This window comes from Bufo bufo, chromosome 9, assembly GCF_905171765.1.
Source record: "Bufo bufo chromosome 9, aBufBuf1.1, whole genome shotgun sequence".
NCBI classification, from domain to species: domain Eukaryota; kingdom Metazoa; phylum Chordata; class Amphibia; order Anura; family Bufonidae; genus Bufo; species Bufo bufo.
Window position 1 is genome coordinate 74,183,582 of NC_053397.1, and position 19,410 is coordinate 74,202,991.

Here is a 19,410-nt window from a genome sequence, read left to right on the forward strand (position 1 = left end):
TCAGATTGGGTCACTGTCACTAGTGGGGTACCTCAGGGGTCAGTATTGGGCCCTATTCTCTTCAATATATTTATTAATGATCTTGTAGAAGGCTTGCATAGTAAAGTATCAATTTTCGCAGATGACACTAAACTGTGTAAAGTAATTTACACTGAAGAGGACAGTATACTACTACAGAGGGATCTGGATAGATTGGAGGCTTGGGCAGATAAGTGGCAGATGAGGTTTAACACTGATAAATGTAAGGTTATGCACATGGGAAGGAAAAATGCAAGTAACCCGTACATACTAAATGGTAAAACACTGGGTAACACTGACATGGAAAAGGATCTAGGAATTTTAATAAACAACAAACTAAACAGCAAAAACCAGTGTCAGGCAGCTGCTGCCAAGGCCAACAAGATAATGGGTTGCATCAAAAGGGGCATAGATTCCCGTGATATGAACATAGTCCTACCACTTTACAAATCGCTAGTCAGACCACACATGGAGTCCTGTGTACAGTTCTGGGCTCCTGTGAACAAGGCAGACATAGCAGAGCTAGAGAGGGTTCAGAGGAGGGCAACTAAAGTAATAACTGGAATGGGGCAACTACAGTACCCTGAAAGATTATCAAAATTAGGGTTATTCACTTTAGAAAAAAGACGACTGAGGGGAGATCTAATTAATATGTATAAATATATCAGGGGTCAGTACAGAGATCTATCCCATCAGCTATTTATCCCCAGGACTGTGACTGTGACGAGGGGACATCCTCTGCGTCTGGAGGAAAGAAGGTTTGTACACAAACATAGAAGAGGATTCTTTACGGTAAGAGCAGTGAGACCATGGAACTCTCTGCCTGAGGAGGTGGTGATGGTGAGTACAATAAAGGAATTCAAGAGGGGCCTGGGTGTATTTCTGGAGTGTAATAATATTACAGGCTATAGCTAGTAGAGAGGGGTCGTTGATCCAGGGAGTTATTCTGATTGGAGTCGGGAAGAAATTTTTTATTCCCCTAAAGTGGAGAAAATTGGCTTCTACCTCACAGGGTTTTTTGCCTTCCTCTGGATCAACTTGCAGGATAACAGGCCGAACTGGATGGACAAATGTCTTTTTTCGGCCTTATGTACTATGTTACTATGTTACTAAATACCGGATCTGTCTTTCCGGTATCATCCGGATCCGGTATTTCATTTTTTCATGTCAGTGGCCAGATGAAGCGCTAGTCCAGCGCGAAACGGCCGTCGCTGCTACACCTGCTGTGATTTGCTGCATGTATGCTCCAACCCTGCTCTTTACTCATGGAAGAATAAAGTGAGTGAATTTTTTTCTACAGTGGTGAGTGCCGCCTTCTTTTCTTTCTACTGTTGAACTTTTTAATTTTTTCAAAGCTAGAAAGAACTGCGCATGCGCAGACCGGAAAACCGGACCCGACGATGCGGCAATTTCCAGGATACTTGGTACCGGATCCGGCATTAATACATTTCAATAGAAATGAATGCCGGATCCGGCAAGTGCGTTAGTGTTCCAGGATTTGGGCCGGAAAAAATACCACAGCATGCTGCAGTATTTTGTCTGGTCAAATACCGTACAAGGGTATTTGATGCATACTGAATGCATTGCTTTCCTTTCAGAATGCATTGGGACAAAACAGAAGCGTGTTTTTTTTCCGGTATTGAGACCCTTTACCGGATTTCAATACCGGAAAAGAATAACGCTAGTGTGAAAGTACCCCTAGGATTCTGGTATTCTGTTCCTACATAAGAACAGCATACTGGCAATGCTGGTTCTGGCATATACTGGACACTGCCAGTGCCCGACGTATTGCATTCATTATAACAGGGTCCATCTGGTGTCCATACGTGAATACCACCATTTTGCGGGACAATACTATGCAGTACTTTTTTTTTTCTGGACTCTATGACGGAGGCTTCTGCTGCAGATGTAAACCTAGCCTTACTTCTGTTATAGAAGGGATGCACAGGGACTGGAGACGAGAAGAGCTTCAGTCTTGTAGCAAGTAGGAATAATTTGTTATCTCTACCAGTTATATTACATGTTAAAAGAAAAAAAATCCAGATATATAACGAACAAAAGGCTGCTGCATAGAGATAAGGAGTCTTATACAAATAATACCGTTTGACCATGGCAGCCTCCTGCCATTGTGGTAAGTTTATCGCTGGCCTCAGCGGCGCTGTATAATGTAGGAGATAGACATCCTTTACAAATGACCGTGCAGAAACGATTATGTGCCAAGTCAAAAAGTGATAGTGTACGGGCGGCACACAAGTAAGATGTCAGCTAGAGGAAGGAATATTGACACCTGTTAAACTTGAGGAACTGCGTAAGTACGGATAAAGAAGTGAGAAACCCATGTGTGTGAAATAGATGAAATGAAAATACGCACAATAGGGCAGATTTACTGCGGCAAATTGCACCAAAAAAACTAACTGCATACTCACAAAACCCCAAAATGCCCCAAATGTACAGCGTCTTTATCAAGATGTGCCAAACCAATGTGATAAATTAGGAACATCTTCTGCCTTTCTCCTGTAAGCTTATGCTGCAATTTTAATAAACCTGTGCGGCATTCAGTTCTATACGGCATTTCAGAAGTTTAGTGTCGTCATTCTTTTAAAAAAAACTTTTGATATGTCATAGTGCTGTATCAAAGGTTTTGATCGTAGGGGGTCCTAGTGCGGTGACCCTCACCGATCACTAGAATTAGGAGAGAGAGGCACTAGCATGCAGCGCTCTCTCTTCTCTGCCTTAGGCCTCATGCACACGACCGTGCAATTTTTTTGCGGTCCGCGGAACGGGGCCACGGAACGGTGCAACGGATGTGGACAGCACACGGAGTGCTGTCTGCATCTTTTGCGGCCCCATTGAAGTAAATGGGTCCGCACCAGAGCCGCAAAAAATGCGGCTCGGATGTGGACCACAAAAACGGTCGTGTGCTTGAGGCCTTAGATGGGCTCAAGAGGAAGTCTACAGGAAAGTGAACAACCAAATTAAGGTCCCCATACACACGACATGAATTTCAGCCCAGACCCAGACCGACTGACCATCTAATGTGTATGGCGGTGTCCTGACTATTCCCTGATAGCAAATGTCTGGGGAATGAAAGGTGAGACGTGTTGGATTTCAGCATGTCCGATCCTTTGTTCTCAACGGAGATAAGCCAGCAGAGGTGTTTGGCAGCAGCTTACTCCCTTCTTTCTATTGTGAATACATGCACACTCGGCCGAGTGGAGTGTTCGTGTGTATTGGAGGTAGAGCTGTCAGGCTAATGAGCATTTATCAGACAGCTCTGTAATGTATTTGCCAGCTTTACAGCAAACATATGCAGTAGAATGATCAGTAAAAGCCAACGTCACATTTATTTTTTTTGCTCTAACTTGCAAAATAGCATAGATTTTGTAGCCTACTGTATTAAGAGTTTTTCGGTTTACATCAAGATCCTTTAAAATACAATTTTTTTTCTGACTATAAGACGCACTGAACTATAAAACATACCCCAGGATAAGACAACAGGAAATTGCAAAAAAATATTTTCTACTTATGAAACCTTCTCTGGTGGTTTAATGAAGTGACGGGTTCAAGGTCACTAACTTTGTAGTGTAGCGTAGAGGGGGTTAATAGTTTTTGTCAGCTTCTGTTGACCTTAGTGTGTCATCTGCTGACCATTGTAATAGCAATAGAGCATGTGGTCACCTCATTAAAAGGGTTATCCAATCCTATAAACTGCCCCCCATATGCCCGGGCCCCTCACACTAAATCTACTTACCTGGCTTCCCGCTCCCTGCGCCGCTCCTGGTCCCCGCACCGCAGCAGCTGCATCTTTCTGTGTCGGGGGGAGCAGTCAATGCCAGGCGGGGAAGGGGATGAGCCTCCCTGGCATCGCGGGTGACGCTAGGGAGGATCGTCCCCGCCTGCCATTGGCTGCTTCCCCCGACACCGGATGTTTTCATCCGCGCACGGGGAGAAGCAGCAGTGGCGGTGCAGGGACCAGGATCGGTGCAGGGAGCGGGGTAAGTATATTCACTGTGAGGGGCCCAGGCATATGGGCGGCAGTTTATAGGATTTGATAACTCCTGTAAATGTACCTATCCAAATACATCTGTCATTAGCTCTGCGGTGTCCTGCCATGCTCATTTTGCAACACAGACAGCTTTGCCGTACACACACAGCTCTGCCACATGCACATTATACACACAAAACTCTGGAATATGCAGATTATCAACACACAGCTCTGCAGTACACATATACACACACAGCTCTGCAGTACACATATACACACACAGCTCTGCAGTACACATATTAGACACACACTGCTCTGCAGTACACATATTATAGACACACAGCTCTGCAGTACACATATTATAGACACACAGCTCTGCAGTACACATATTATAGACACACAGCTCTGCAGTACACATATTATAGACACACAGCTCTGCAGTACACATATTATAGACACACAGCTCTGCAGTACACATATTATAGACACACAGCTCTGCAGTACACATATTATAGACACACAGCTCTGCAGTACACATATTATAGACACACAGCTCTGCAGTACACATATTATAGACACACAGCTCTGCAGTACACATATAGACACACAGCTCTGCAGTACACATATTATAGACACACAGCTCTGCAGTACACATATTATAGACACACAGCTCTGCAGTACACATATTATAGACACACAGCTCTGCAGTACACATATTATAGACACACAGCTCTGCAGTACACATATTATACACACACAGCTCTGCAGTACACATATTATACACACACAGCTCTGCAGTACACATTATAGACACACAGCTCTGCAGTACACATATTATACACACACAGCTATGCAGTACACATATTATACACACACAGCTCTGCAGTACACATTATACACACACAGCTCTGCAGTACACATATTATACACACACAGCTCTGCAGTACACATATTATACACAACGGTCAGGAGTAATTCTTGATTATTCCTCTTTACAGAACTGTTTCAGTTCAGCAATATTCTTGGAATGTCTGGTGTGAATCGCTTTCTTGAGGTCATGCCACAGCATCTCAATCGGGTTGAGGTCAGGACTCTGACTGGGCCACTCCAGAAGGCGTATTTTCTTCTGTTTAAGCCATTCTGTTGTTGATTTACTTCTATGCTTTCGGTCGTTGTCCTGTTGCAACACCCATCTTCTATTGAGCTTCAGCTAGTGGACAGATGGCCTTAAAGGGACACTGACAGGCCCAAAAAGCATATTTAGGTATATATATGACAGTACAGGTCTTATAAAGTGTATTAGAATCATCTAAGTATCCCCCCTGTTCACCTTATAAATACATTAAAATGAAGTTTTATAACCTGCTTGAATCGTGTTCAATCTGCCCAAGGGGCGGCGTTTCATCTCAACTTGTGCCCAGCCAGCCTCGCCCCAACTGCCGTTTGAAGCGCCGCCCAGCTCATCAATATTCACTTCGCTGGGCGGCTACTAGTGTCCCCGACGCAAGATCCGGCGCATGCCCAATACAATACTATGGGCATCGGCCTCCGGCTCATCTTCAGCGCATGCGCCCGGCACCCTCACTGGCCGGGATCGCATCACGCCTGCGCACAGTCTGATTCTCAGAGGCCGATGCAGCCTCTGCTTTATGCGCATGCGCCGGGCACAGTTCATAGCAGCGCTTCAGAGCGCTGCTCTGTTACAGCTGAAAAGGGGTTAATTAGTGCGCAGGCGCGATATGATTAGTGCGGATTAGTGCGCCGCCCAGTGAAGTGAATATTGATGAGCTGGGCGGCGCTTCAAACGGCAGTTGGGGCGAGGCTGGCTGGGCGCAAGTTGAGATGAAACGCCGCCCCTTGGGCAGATTGAACACAATTCAAGCAGGTTATAAAACTTCATTTTAATGTATTTATAAGGTGAACAGGGGGGATACTTAGATGATTCTTATACACTTTATAAGACCTGTACTGTCATATATATACAGTGGGGGAAATAATTATTTGACCCCTCACTGATTTTGTAAGTTTGTCCAATGACAAAGAAATGAAAAGTCTCAGAACAGTATCATTTCAATGGTAGGTTTATTGTAACAGTGGCAGATAGCACATCAAAAGGAAAATCGAAAAAATAACTTTAAATAAAAGATAGCAACTGATTTGCATTTCATTGAGTGAAATAAGTATTTGAACCCTCTAACAAAAAAAGACTTAATACTTGGTGGAAAAACCCTTGTTTGCAAGCACAGAGGTCAAACGTTTCTTGTAATTGATGACCAAGTTTGCGCACATTTTAGGAGGAATGTTGGTCCACTCCTCTTTGCAGATCATCTCTAAATCCCTAAGGTTTCGAGGCTGTCTCTGTGCAACTCTGAGCTTGAGCTCCCTCCATAGGTTTTCGATTGGATTAAGGTCCGGAGACTGACTAGGCCACTCCATGACCTTAATGTGCTTCTTCTTGAGCCACTCCTTTGTTGCCTTTGCTGTATGTTTTGGGTCATTGTCGTGCTGGAACACCCATCCACGACCCATTTTCAGTTTCCTGGCAGAGGGAAGGAGGTTGTCGCTCAGGATTTCACGATACATGGCTCCGTCTATTTTCCTGTTTATGCGAATAAGTTGTCCTGTGCCCTTAGCAGAAAAACACCCCCAAAGCAAAATGTTTCCACCCCCATGCTTGACGGTGGGGACGGTGTTTTGGGGGTCATAGGCAGCATTTTTCTTCCTCCAAACACAGCGAGTTGAGTTAATGCCAAAGAGCTCTATTTTGGTCTCATCAGACCACAGCACCTTCTCCCAGTCACTCTCTGAATCATTCAGGTGTTCATTGGCAAACTTCAGACGGGCCTGCACATGTGCCTTCCTGAGCAGGGGGACCTTGCGAGCCCTGCAGGATTTTAATCCATTGCGGTGTAATGTGTTTCCAATGGTTTTCTTGGTGACTGTGGTCCCTGCTAATTTGAGGTCATTAACTAACTCCTCCCGTGTAGTTCTAGGATGCTTTTTCACCTTTCTCAGAACCATTGACACCCCACGAGGTGAGATCTTGCGTGGAGCCCCAGAGCGAGGTCGATTGATGGTCATTTTGTGCTCCTTCCATTTTCGAACAATCGCACCAACAGTTGTCACCTTCTCTCCCAGCTTCTTGCTAATGGTTTTGTAGCCCATTCCAGCCTTGTGCAGGTCTACAATTTTGTCTCTGACATCCTTGGACAGCTCTTTGGTCTTTCCCATGTTGGAGAGTTTGGAGTCTGCTTGATTGATTGATTCTGTGGACAGGTGTCTTTTATACAGGTGACTAGTTAAGACAGGTGTCCTTAATGAGGGTGACTAATTGAGTAGAAGTGTCTAACCACTCTGTGGGAGCCAGAACTCTTAATGGTTGGTAGGGGTTCAAATACTTATTTCACTCAATGAAATGCAAATCAGTTGCTATCTTTTATTTAAAGTTTTTTTTTTCGATTTTCCTTTTGATGTGCTATCTGCCACTGTTACAATAAACCTACCATTGAAATGATACTGTTCTGAGACTTTTCATTTCTTTGTCATTGGACAAACTTACAAAATCAGTGAGGGGTCAAATAATTATTTCCCCCACTGTACCTAAATATGCTTTTTTGGGCCTGTCAGTGTCCCTTTAAAGAGGACCTTTCACCGATTATTACATTATGAACTAACTATACAGACATGTAGAGCGGCGCTCGGGGATCTCACTGCACTTACTATTATCCCCGGGCGCCGCTCCGTTCTCCTGCTATGCCCTCTGGTATCTCCGTTCACTAAGTTATGGTAGGCGGAGTCTGCCCTTGTTCTTCTGTAGCACTGGCCAATCGCATTGCAGAGCTCACAGCCTGGGAGAAAAGAACCTCCCAGGCTGTGAGCTTTGCGCTGCGATTGGCCAGCGCTAGAGCAGAACAAGGGCAGACTCCGCCTACCATAACTTAGTGACTGGAATCTCCGCCTACTATAACTTAGTGAGCGGAGATACCGGAGGGCATAACGGGAGAACGGAGCGGCGCCCGGGGATAATAGTAAGTGCAGTGAGATCCCCGGGCGCCGCTCTCTATGTCTGTATAGTTAATTCATAGTGTAATAATTGGTGAAAGGTCCTCTTTAAGTTCTCCTGCAAAATGTCTTGATAAACTTGGGAATTCATTTTTCCTTCGATAATAGCAATCCGTCCAGGCCCTGACGCAGCAAAGCAGCCCCAAACCATGATGCCCCCACCACCATACTTCACAGTTGGGATGAGGTTTTGATGTTGGTGTGCTGTGCCTCTTTTTCTCCACACATAGTGTTGTGTGTTTCTTCCAAACAACTCAACTTTGGTTTCATCTGTCCACAGAATATTTTGCCAGTACTGCTGTGGAACATCCAGGTGCTCTTGTGCAAACTGTAAATGTGCAGCAATGATTTTTTGGACAGCAGTGGCTTCCTCTGTGGTATCCTCCCATGAAATCCATTCTTGTTTAGTGTTTTACGTATTGTAGATTCGCTAACAGGGATGTTAGCATATGCCAGAGACTTTTGTAAGTCTTTAGCTGACACTCTAGGATTCTTCTTCACCTCATTGAGCAGTCTGCGCTGTGCTCTTGCAGTCATCTTTACAGGACGGCCTCTCCTAGGGAGAGTAGCAGCAGTGCTGAACTTTCTCCATTTATAGACAATTTGTCTTACCGTGGACTGATAAACAGCAAGGCTTTTGGAGATACTTTTATAACCCTTTCCAGCTTTATGCAAGTCAACAATTCTTAATCGTAGGTCTTCTGAGAGCTCTTTTGTGCGAGGCATCATTCACATCGGGCAATGCTTCTTGTGAAAAGAAAACCCAGAACTGGTGTGTGTTTTTTATAGGGCAGGGCAGCTGTAACCAACACCTCCAATCTCATCTCATTGATTGGACTCCAGTTGGCTGACACCTCACTCCAATTGGCTCTTGGAGATGTCATTAGTCTAGGGGTTCACATACTTTTTCCACCTGCACTGTGAATGTTTACATGGTGTGTTCAATAAAAACATGGTAACATTTAATTCTTTGTGTGTTATTAGTTTAAGCAGACTGTGATTGTCTATTGTTGTGACGAAGACTACTTTCACACCTGCGTTTAGGTGCGGATCAGTCTGGTGTCTGCACAGATGGATCCGCACCTATAATGCAAACGCTTGTATCCGTTCAGAACGGTTCCGTTTGCATTACCATGAACAAAAAATAATAATATATATATATATATATATATTGTGGGGATGTGCTCGTGGTAGGCTACGGTAGCGGCGGCAGTATTGAGGCAATCACAGACAGTCTTTGTGGTTCACCGTGACTTTATTTACACCAAAGGCATAACAGGCAATGTGCAGACCACACAGGTGCATATCCACATAGTGCATAAAACAAAAGTCCTTCCATAGAAAATAAACAGCAGGTTTGAGTCACCTTGTTTTGGACAGACCACAGCAGTTCTGCAGGCTTGTAGGCTACCTGCCTTTGTCTCCCTCAGGCCAGAGCCACTTCGGCTCGTAGCACCACAGGTCCCAGGACTATCCTTCAATGTGTGCTGCGCCCAGACTCTCCTTCTCCAGCACTGACTCTGTCTGTGGAAATCTCGAGCACAGCAAGACACACCCCACCCCCATCATCAGCAGGCTGGGTTCTTTAAAGGCCCAGCTCCACCAAAAACCTGGGCTGGCCGTGGGGAACAGGCACCCCCCCAACTCTTTACCTGTTCCCAGTAAAAACCGGCCCGGACACGCTGCGCCAGCAGCATTCGCCGCTGTAACCGCAATGATCCGGTTCTTACTCCACCGAGGCCAGGACCTCTGGTGGCACGTATCGTCCGTCCATTATTATTCCGGGGACTCTCCTACATATCCTCCCCCTTTGTTCACCCCTGAGGGCTTGAACATACTGTTCAAGCCTGAGGGGGTGAACACATGCACAGCAGTGTACCCGGGACAGGGCATCTGCGTTCCCCTGTAAGCGGCCGGCCCTGTGCTCAACAGTGAACTTAAAGTTCTGGAGGGACAACAAGAACCACCTGGTGACCCGAGCGCTCCCCTCCTTAGCTCGACTTATCCACTGGAGAGGGGAGTGGTCGGTCACCAGACGGAACCTTCTCCCCAGAAGGTAATATCTGAGAGACTTGAGTGCCCACTTGATGGCGAGGCACTCTCTCTCCACAATGCTATACCGGGTTTCTGCTGGGGTAAGCTTGCGGCTTAGAAAAACCACGGGGTGCTCTTCCCCGTTGAGCTCCTGGGAAAGCACAGCCCGTAGTCCTACTCCCGAGGCATCTGTTTGAACTACAAACTCCCGCTTGAAGTCGGGCGTCACCAGAACCGGGGACTCACATAGGGCCGACTTCAAACGGGAGAACGCCTCCTCCTCCTGCTCCCCCCAGCGAACCATCACCGACTTTCTACCCTTCAAGAGGCCGGTTAACGGGGCTGCCAAGGTGGCAAAATGGGGAATGAACCTCATGTAGTACCCAATCAGGCCCAAAAATGACCGTACTTGCTTGGACGTACGAGGCCTGGGCCAATTCCGGATTGCTTCAACTTTATTCACTTGGGGCCTAATGACTCCGCGTCCAATCACATACCCCAAATAGCGAGCTTCCTCTAGTCCCACCGAGCATTTTTTTGGGTTGGCAGTCAACCCCGCCTTCCTTAGAGAATCTATCACTGCCTGAAGTTTTGACAAATGACCCTCCCAGTCCGGGCTAAACATGACTATATCATCCAGATACGCGGAGGTATACTGGTGATGGGGCTTAAGGACGACATCCATCAGACGCTGGAACGTAGCCGGAGCGCCGTGCAACCCAAAAGGCAACACCCTATACTGAAAAAGCCCCTCCGGCCGTCTTCTCCTTTGCCGCCTCCGTCAGAGGTACCTGCCAGTAGCCCTTCGTGAGATCTAGGATCGAAAAATACCGGGCTTTTCCCAGCCGCTCTATCAACTCGTCCACCCGAGGCATGGGATAGGCGTCAAATTTTGATACCTCATTTAATTTCCTAAAATCATTACAGAACCGTAATGAACCATCCGGTTTGGGAATAAGGACAATCGGGCTAGCCCACTCGCTCTTTGACTCTTCTATGACCCCTAGACGTAGCATCGATCTTACCTCCTGCGAAATAGCCTGTCGCCGAGCCTCCGGTACTCGGTATGGTCTTAGGCGGACTTTCACCCGGGGCTCGGTGACAATGTCATGCTCGATCAAGGTGGTACGTCCAGGAAGGTCAGAGAATACGTCCCTATTCCGACTAACGAATTCTCTCACCTCTTGTGCCTGTTTGGTCGACAGTCCGTCCCCTATCGTCACCCCAGCGGCGTTCTCCGGAACACCTGGTGACCCCGGGTCACTCCCTGCCGTCCAGACAGAGGGCGGGCTGTCTCCAAACAAATTCTCTCTGTCTCTCCAAGGTTTTAGTAGATTCACATGATATACCTGTTCGGGCTTCCGCCGCCCTGGCTGGTATATCCTGTAATCAACTGGGCCCACTTTCTCCTTAACTTCATAGGGTCCTTGCCACCGGGCCAGGAATTTACTCTCGACCGTGGGCACGAGTACAAGAACTCGGTCACCCGGGTGAAATGTCCTTACCCGGGCGGACCGGTTATATACCCGACTCTGGGCCAGTTGTGCCGCTTCCATGTGCTCCCGGACGATCGGCAACACGACCCCTATTCGGTCCTGCATTTTTCCTATGTGTTCTATCACACTTTTATGAGGCGTAGGCTGTTGCTTCCATGCCTCCTTAGCGATGTCCAGTAGTCCACGGGGATGTCGCCCATATAACAACTCAAAGGGCGAGAACCCCGTGGACGCCTGGGGCACTTCCCGTACCGCAAACAAAACATAGGGCAACAGTAAGTCCCAATCTCTCCCGTCCTTAGCCACGACTCTTTTTAGCATGGACTTCAGGGTCTTATTAAACCGTTCTACTAACACATCGGTTTGGGGATGGTAGACGGACGTGTGCAGGTGTTTTATATTTAATAGCTTACACAATTCCTTTGTTATTTTGGACATAAAGGGTGTCCCCTGGTCCGTCAGAATCTCCTTTGGTATCCCCACCCGGGCGAACATACTCATAAGCTCTTTAGCTATTACCTTGGCCGACGTATGGCGCAATGGGACCGCCTCCGGATAGCGAGTGGCATAGTCTAACACTACCAGTATGTGTTGGTGACCTCGGGCTGACTTAATAATGGGGCCTACCAGATCCATGGCGATCCTTTCGAAGGGCACCTCTATAATGGGCATAGGTACCAGTGGACTGCGATACTGAGGGTGGGGGCTAGTCACCTGACACACTGGACAGGACTGACAGAACCTCCGGACTTCCTCATAAATCCCAGGCCAATAGAACCGTTGTAGAATTCGCTCCAGCGTTTTCTTAACCCCCAGATGACCACCCAACACATGCGCATGCGCTAAATCCAAGACCATTCGCCGGTAAGGCTGGGGCACCACCAGTTGTTCCACCACCTCCTGCCTCACCTTGTCTACCCTATATAACAGGTCCTGGTTATAGGCCAGGTGAGGAAATACGGTATCGGCGCCGGGACGCTGGGCAACGCCATTAATCACTGACACACCTTCTCTAGCCCGCAATAACGTCGAATCCTGGAGCTGTGCGGTCCCGAAGGTTTCTCGGGGTACCCCCAGATCCAGGATAGACGAACTTTCTACTGTCTCACCCGCCAATACTTCTAGGGGAAACCGGTCAGGGTTACACTCTACCTCCCCTACGGTGACCCCTACAGCTGGGGCCCCTGCCTCGGGGTCCTCGGGCTCGGGACCCGGACATTTTTCTTCCCCACAGGTAGGCAACCTGTTCCTCCACAAAGTCCAGAACAGGGGAAAGTCCCTTCCCAATATTGCGGCATAAGGGAGCCGTCTCCCCACTCCGACGACATGTGGTACCTCCTTCCCACACACCGCCAGGGTAACCTTAGTGGTGGGATACTCCCGGCGATCCCCATGTATACAGACAATGGTAAGGGTTCGCCTATCTGGGAGTTTTTCCGTTACCAGCGATTCATGGACCAGAGTTACCAGGCTCCCAGAGTCCAGCAGGGCCTGCACGGAGTGACCATTGACAACAACATCATCACACAACGGAGGGGTGTCCGCAGCCAGCAGGGGGTCAGCTATATACACCGGTTGGGCATAAAAAGAGGACCGGCGAGCGAACCCGCAGTCCATGGGTTCGGATGCCCTAGGGCAGTTGGCTGCCACATGTCCCCAACCCTGACAATGCCAACATCTGATCCTCGCAGCCTCCCTCCTCCCCAGGGTATTCCTCCCACGGACTGGAGATCCACTCCCCTCCTTATGAGGTGGGATCCCGTTTTCAGGATCCCGGGTCGGCAACGGGGGCTGACGTGACTTCGGTAGTACCGCTGAGTCCCGCACCAAATCCTGAGTGGCCATATACCTCTCCACCAGGCTAACCAGTTGTTCCAGGTTGCCTGGATCGCCTTGTCCCACCCAGCGCTGTATGGCTCTCGGGAGGGTACGCACGAACCTGTCGACCACGACCCTTTCAACCATCTGAGAAGGGCTCAATATTTCAGGCTGAAGCCATTTTTTTACTAGGTGGAGTAAGTCATAGGCTTGTGACCGGGTGGGTCGGGACTCGGCAAACACCCACTGATACACCCTGTGCGCTCGCACATAGGTATTTACCCCCAACCTGGCCAACACCTCACTTTTTAGCCTCTCATAGTCCTTGGCCTCATCGCGGCTGAGGTCAAAATAGGCCTTTTGTGCGTCCCCCACCAGAAAAGGCGCCACCACCTCGGCCCACTGTTCCAATGGCAGCCTCTCTTGCTCCGCGGTTCTTTCGAACACCATCAGGAACGCCTCTATATCATCTTCCGGACCCATTTTCCTCAGGGCGGATCGGACTTTATCCCTGGCGGTAGACACAGTCGGGGTTGTTGCGGTTGAAACTCCTTGCAGGGATGTTCGCACCGACTCTTGCATGGCTACCAGCTGCTGCATTAGGAGATTGTTTGTTTGCTGCTGTGCACACATAGCCTCCTCGTGTCTTTTTTGCTGTAGCTCATTATTTTCCCTCTGAGCCTGCAATGCCTGTTGCTGCTGTACATTACTCTGAATCAGGTGCTTAATGGCCTCCTCCATCTTGTCAGGAACCATAAAACTTGCAGGCCTGATATATGACATGCAGTCCAACACAACTTTTGCCTCAGGCCTGCCTCACTGCAGGAATGCCCGCTCCAAGCCACCAATTGTGGGGATGTGCTCGTGGTAGGCTACGGTAGCGGCGGCAGTATTGAGGCAATCACAGACAGTCTTTGTGGTACACCGTGACTTTATTTACACCAAAGGCATAACAGGCAATGTGCAGACCACACAGGTGCATATCCACATAGTGCATAAAACAAAAGTCCTTCCATAGAAAATAAACAGCAGGTTTGAGTCACCTTGTTTTGGACAGACCACAGCAGTTCTGCAGGCTTGTAGGCTACCTGCCTTTGTCTCCCTCAGGCCAGAGCCACTTCGGCTCGTAGCACCACAGGTCCCAGGACTATCCTTCAATGTGTGCTGCGCCCAGACTCTCCTTCTCCAGCACTGACTCTGTCTGTGGAAATCTCGAGCACAGCAAGACACACCCCACCCCCATCATCAGCAGGCTGGGTTCTTTAAAGGCCCAGCTCCACCAAAAACCTGGGCTGGCCGTGGGGAACAGGCACCCCCCCAACTCTTTACCTGTTCCCAGTAAAAACCGGCCCGGACACGCTGCGCCAGCAGCATTCGCCGCTGTAACCGCAATGATCCGGTTCTTACTCCACCGAGGCCAGGACCTCTGGTGGCACGTATCGTCCGTCCATTATTATTCCGGGGACTCTCCTACAATATATATATTTTTTTTTTTGTTCATGATAATGCAAACGGATTTGTTTTGACTTACATTGAAAGTCAATGGGAGGCGGATCCGTTTTCAATTGCACCATATTGTGTCAGTAAAAACGGATTCGTCCCCATTGACTTACATTGTAAGTCAGGACGGATCCGTTTGGCTCAGTTTCGTCAGACGGACATCAAAACGCTGCAAGCAGCGTTTTGGTGTCCGCCTCCAGAGCGGAATGGAGGCGGAACGGAGGCAAACTGATGCATTCTGAACGGATCCTTATCCATTCAGAATGCATTGGGGCTGAACTGATCCGTTTTGGGCTGCTTGTGAGAGCCTTGAAACGGATCTCACAGGCGGACCCAGAAACGGCAGTGTGAAAGTAGCCTTAGATGAAGATCAGATCACATTTTATGACCAATTTGTACAGAAATCCATATAATTCCAAAGGGTTCACATACTTTTTCTTGCAACTGTATTATATACACACACACCTTTAATAAAAACGTACATTTCTGTACACTAGTGCCGGCTGTATAGTCTGCATGCTGTGGCCACTCCCACTCGTGACATCATCAAAGGTCCTTCAGCTGCACTTAATAGGAGTTTTCATCTCCTTTATTGCAGTGGGAAGTCCTTCAGGATGGAGAGAGCTGTGTCTTCTCCATGTGCTGACTGATCGTTCGGCCTCCTCCTCTGCCTGCATTGATCACATAGATCAGTGTCGGGCAGGGAAAGAGAGAAGTGTGCAGACATACACCTCTCACACTGCAGTAAAGGAGATTGGGCAAAGCATTGTATGGGAGCTCTGCCTGATCATCAAGGGAGCAATCAGTGAGGTCTGGCACTGCTGGCCCACCCAGACTGCGGACAATAAGACGTAAACGCATTTTTGCAAGATTCTTTTCTTGCTAAAAGGTGTGTTTTGTAGTCCAAAAATATGGTTATCATTTATGAAGGTCGCTGTAATTCTGTAATGTATTTATTTTGTCTTTATTGCTCCTATTTTCTGTTCGGAGCTGTGGTCACATGACCATGTCCATGCAGCTCTTTCTTATTTCCTGTGTCCATGAGAGTGTCGGTGATAGAGGGTGTATGTAACTAGCTGGGTGGGAGGAGCTATAACCTAGCTGGGCGTTTTTAGGTGCGGTGATAGGGGAGTGTCTATGTAACTAGCTGATGGGAGGAGCTATAACCTAGCTGGACGTTGTTAGGGGCAGTTATAGGGGAGTGTGTATATAACTAGCTGGTGGGAGGAGCTATAAACTAGCTGCGTGTTGTTAGGGGCGGTGATAGGGGAGTGTCTATGTAACTAGCTGGTGGGAGGAGCTATAAACTAGCTGGGTGTTGTTAGGGGCTGTGATAGGGGAGTGTCTATGTAACTAGCTGGTGGGAGGAGCTATAAACTAGCTGGGTGTTAGGGGTGGTGATAGGGGAGTATCTATTTAACTATCTGGGTGGGAGGAGCTATAAACTAGCTGGGTGTTGTTAGGGGCAGTGATTGGGGAGTGTGTATATAACTAGCTGGTGGAAGGAGCTATAAACTAGCTGGGTGTTGTTAGGGGCAGTGATAGGGGAGTGTGTATATAACTAGCTGGTGGAAGGAGCTATAAACTAGCTGCGTGTTGTTAGGGGCGGTGATAGGGGAGTGTCTATGTAACTAGCTAGGTGGGGGGGGGAGCTATAAACTAGCTGGGTGTTGTTAAGGGGCAGTGATAGGGGTGTCTATGTAACTTGTTCGGTGGGAGGAGCTATAAAGTAGCTGGGTGTTAGGGGCGGTGCTGGAGCTGCAGCAGACAAAGGAGAAGTGCATCATGGGTTTGGTTGGATACAGCAGCAGGAAGTGCTACATACAAGAGGGTTCAAATGGAAAAAAAATGGAAAAATGTACAGAAGCTACATGAGCATATCTCGTAAAGAAAAAAAAAATAGCAATCCTGGAAAACCCATTTAAACTGGGATATGAAATCCCACGAGATTATCACTGGTCTGGGGTCATTTGGGGTTTTCTCAAGGTTCAGGTATTTTTGGAATTGGAAACCCTGATTTTTTTCCATGTATGCATGTGTGTGAAGAGCCGTTCCCATAAGCCCTGTTTCTAGCGATGACGGGCAGCAACTAATTGTAGCCATTGTTTAATAAAATGTGATATTTCTTAAATCCCCCGTTTCTTCACCAGGCATTTGCCGTTCTATTGGAGTCAGCAATTTTCTAATTCATCACTTGGAGCAGCTGAAGGAAGACTGTGATGTGGTTCCTCATCTCAACCAGGTAATGAAAGAAATCATTTTACATACCTTATGGGGGGAAGTTTTCTGACAAAGAAGTCACAAACCCATGGATTTAAACTTTTTGGACGCCATTGTACCTAAATGTAGGTGCAAGCAGGGCTGTGGAGTCGGAGTCGAGGAGTCGGAGTCGGGGGAAATTTTGGGTACCTGGAGTCGGAGTCGGCAAACAATGCACCGACTCCGACTCCTACTAAATTTAGATTGGAATTTTAAAAAAAAATTTAAATGTCCCAATTCACAAAAAGTTATAATTAATGACTTCTCTACTGTAAGAATAAAGACCAATGCATGCAGTGCCTCACGTAACCACAAAACGAACACATTAAGTGACCGTGAAGAAGCAGACTTAGGCAGACTAGATGGGCCAAATGGTTCTTATCTGCCGACACATTCTATGTTTCTATGTTTCATGCTTTTCATGTGCTTCACTATATGGCACGCAACGAACAATTAGGAGCTGCAATACTTATACTTTCCATAGTGTTGTGTTCTGCTTTTACATGTGTAACCTAGCCTCTCACTGATAAGGGATTAAATAAATATGTTTTTTGCAGGACTAGAGAGTGAGACACTTGTATAACTGAAGGGAATGGATGGCCAATAGTTCAAGACTGAAGCTGTAAACCATTGGAAAAACTGCTGTCATTTAGCTAAGGCTATAAAAATTTGTAAACTCCGATTGTTAGCTTAAACTTTAAACATGACTATGGGATTCTACTAGGGAAATCATGTTTTAGAATAAATGCCCCTTCCTGGATCCTCCCACTGCCCTATCTTCAGCAGCAGTGTTTGTCTTTTGCTTAAACTGTGCAATACAGTAGACTGTTGGCTTCCCAGCCAGTAGTCCTGTGGTAGGTTGCGTTTCTTTCCCTCAAGGAATGTATAATACGCATATTAATACAGAGGAGTCGGGGAGCCGGAGTCGGAAGTACATAAAACTGAGGACTCGGAGTCGGAACATTTATCTACCGACTCCACAGCCCTGGGTGCAAGTGCCGTTTTTGCCACTTTATGAAAAGAGGGCGGAGTGTGGGTGAGTGCCCCGGCACATATATCATCATTTAGAGCTCATGCACACGACAATATTTTGCGTTCAGTATACTGGACGTTTTTTGAGTTCAGTATACGGAACATATACTGAACCATTCATTTCAATGGTTCAGCAAAAAATACTGAAGTGTCTCCGTGTGCATTCCGTTTCAGTATTTCCGTGCCGTGAAAAGATAGAACATGTCCTATTCTTGTCCGCAAATCAAGGTGCTTGGCTCCATTCAAGTCAATGGGGCCGCAAAAAAAACTGAACACATACGGAAATGCATCCGTATGTCTTCCGTATCCGTTCCGTTTTTGCTGAACCATCTATTGAAAATGTTATGCCCAGCCCAATTTTTTCTATGTAATTACTGTATACTGTATATGGCATATGGAAAAACGGAAAGGAAACGGAAACACAACGGAAACAAAAAACGGAACAACGGATCCGTAAAAAACGGACCGCAAAACACTGAAAAAGCAATACTGTCGTGTGCATGAGCCCTTACATTGTTTCTGGAGTAGATTTCAATTTCGCACATGAACTGCCAGAGCATGCGCCTAATTGATGATGAGGCCTGCACCATTTTTTTCAAATACTGTAAACTATTTTATGGTTTTTCAATAGACTTCACTAAAATTCAATAAAAATGTAATTATTCTGTCTCTTTTTAGGCCTCATGCACACGACCGTTGTGTGCATCCGTGTCCGTTCCGTCATTTTTCACAGTTTAGCGGAGGTCCCATTCATTTCTATGGAGCTGTGAAAAAAAACTGATAGTCCTCCGTTTTTTCTACGCGTCCGTGATTCCAGTCCGTCAAAAAAATATAACCTGTCCTATTCTTGTCAGTGGAAAATGGAGGACGGACCCATTCAAGTCAATGGGTCCGTCAAAAAAAACGGATGCACAACTGGTATGTCATCCGTGTCCGTTTTTTTTCTACAAGACCTTGGTGCAATAAAATTGCACTTTTCATTAACCTTCCTTTTTTTCCCCTGTCAGACAAAATAAAAGGAAGACACAAGGAAACACAACTGAAGCAAAATCGGACACGAACCACTGAAGCCAAATCACTGACAGTGAAAAAACACTGTCGTGTGCATGAGGCCTTACTCAGATCATAGTATTGCCTCTTCCAAATGTCATTGTGCCATACTTATGAATGATTATTTAGTATAGGCCATAAGTGAGCATGCAAGTG

General features: G+C 47.0%; 1 protein-coding gene across 3 annotated transcripts in view; it reads left to right on the forward strand.

Annotated features, from left to right (window-relative positions):
• The window catches only part of LOC120979470 (9,11-endoperoxide prostaglandin H2 reductase-like), a 225,033-nt gene that overhangs the window by 74,004 nt on the left and 131,619 nt on the right, over positions 1-19,410 (forward strand). For all 3 annotated transcript variants that reach the window (XM_040408253.1, XM_040408254.1, XM_040408252.1), the window contains exon 5: positions 17,064-17,155. In XM_040408253.1, the coding sequence (XP_040264187.1) occupies positions 17,064-17,155 (92 nt within the window). The remainder of the gene's footprint in view (positions 1-17,063; positions 17,156-19,410) is intronic.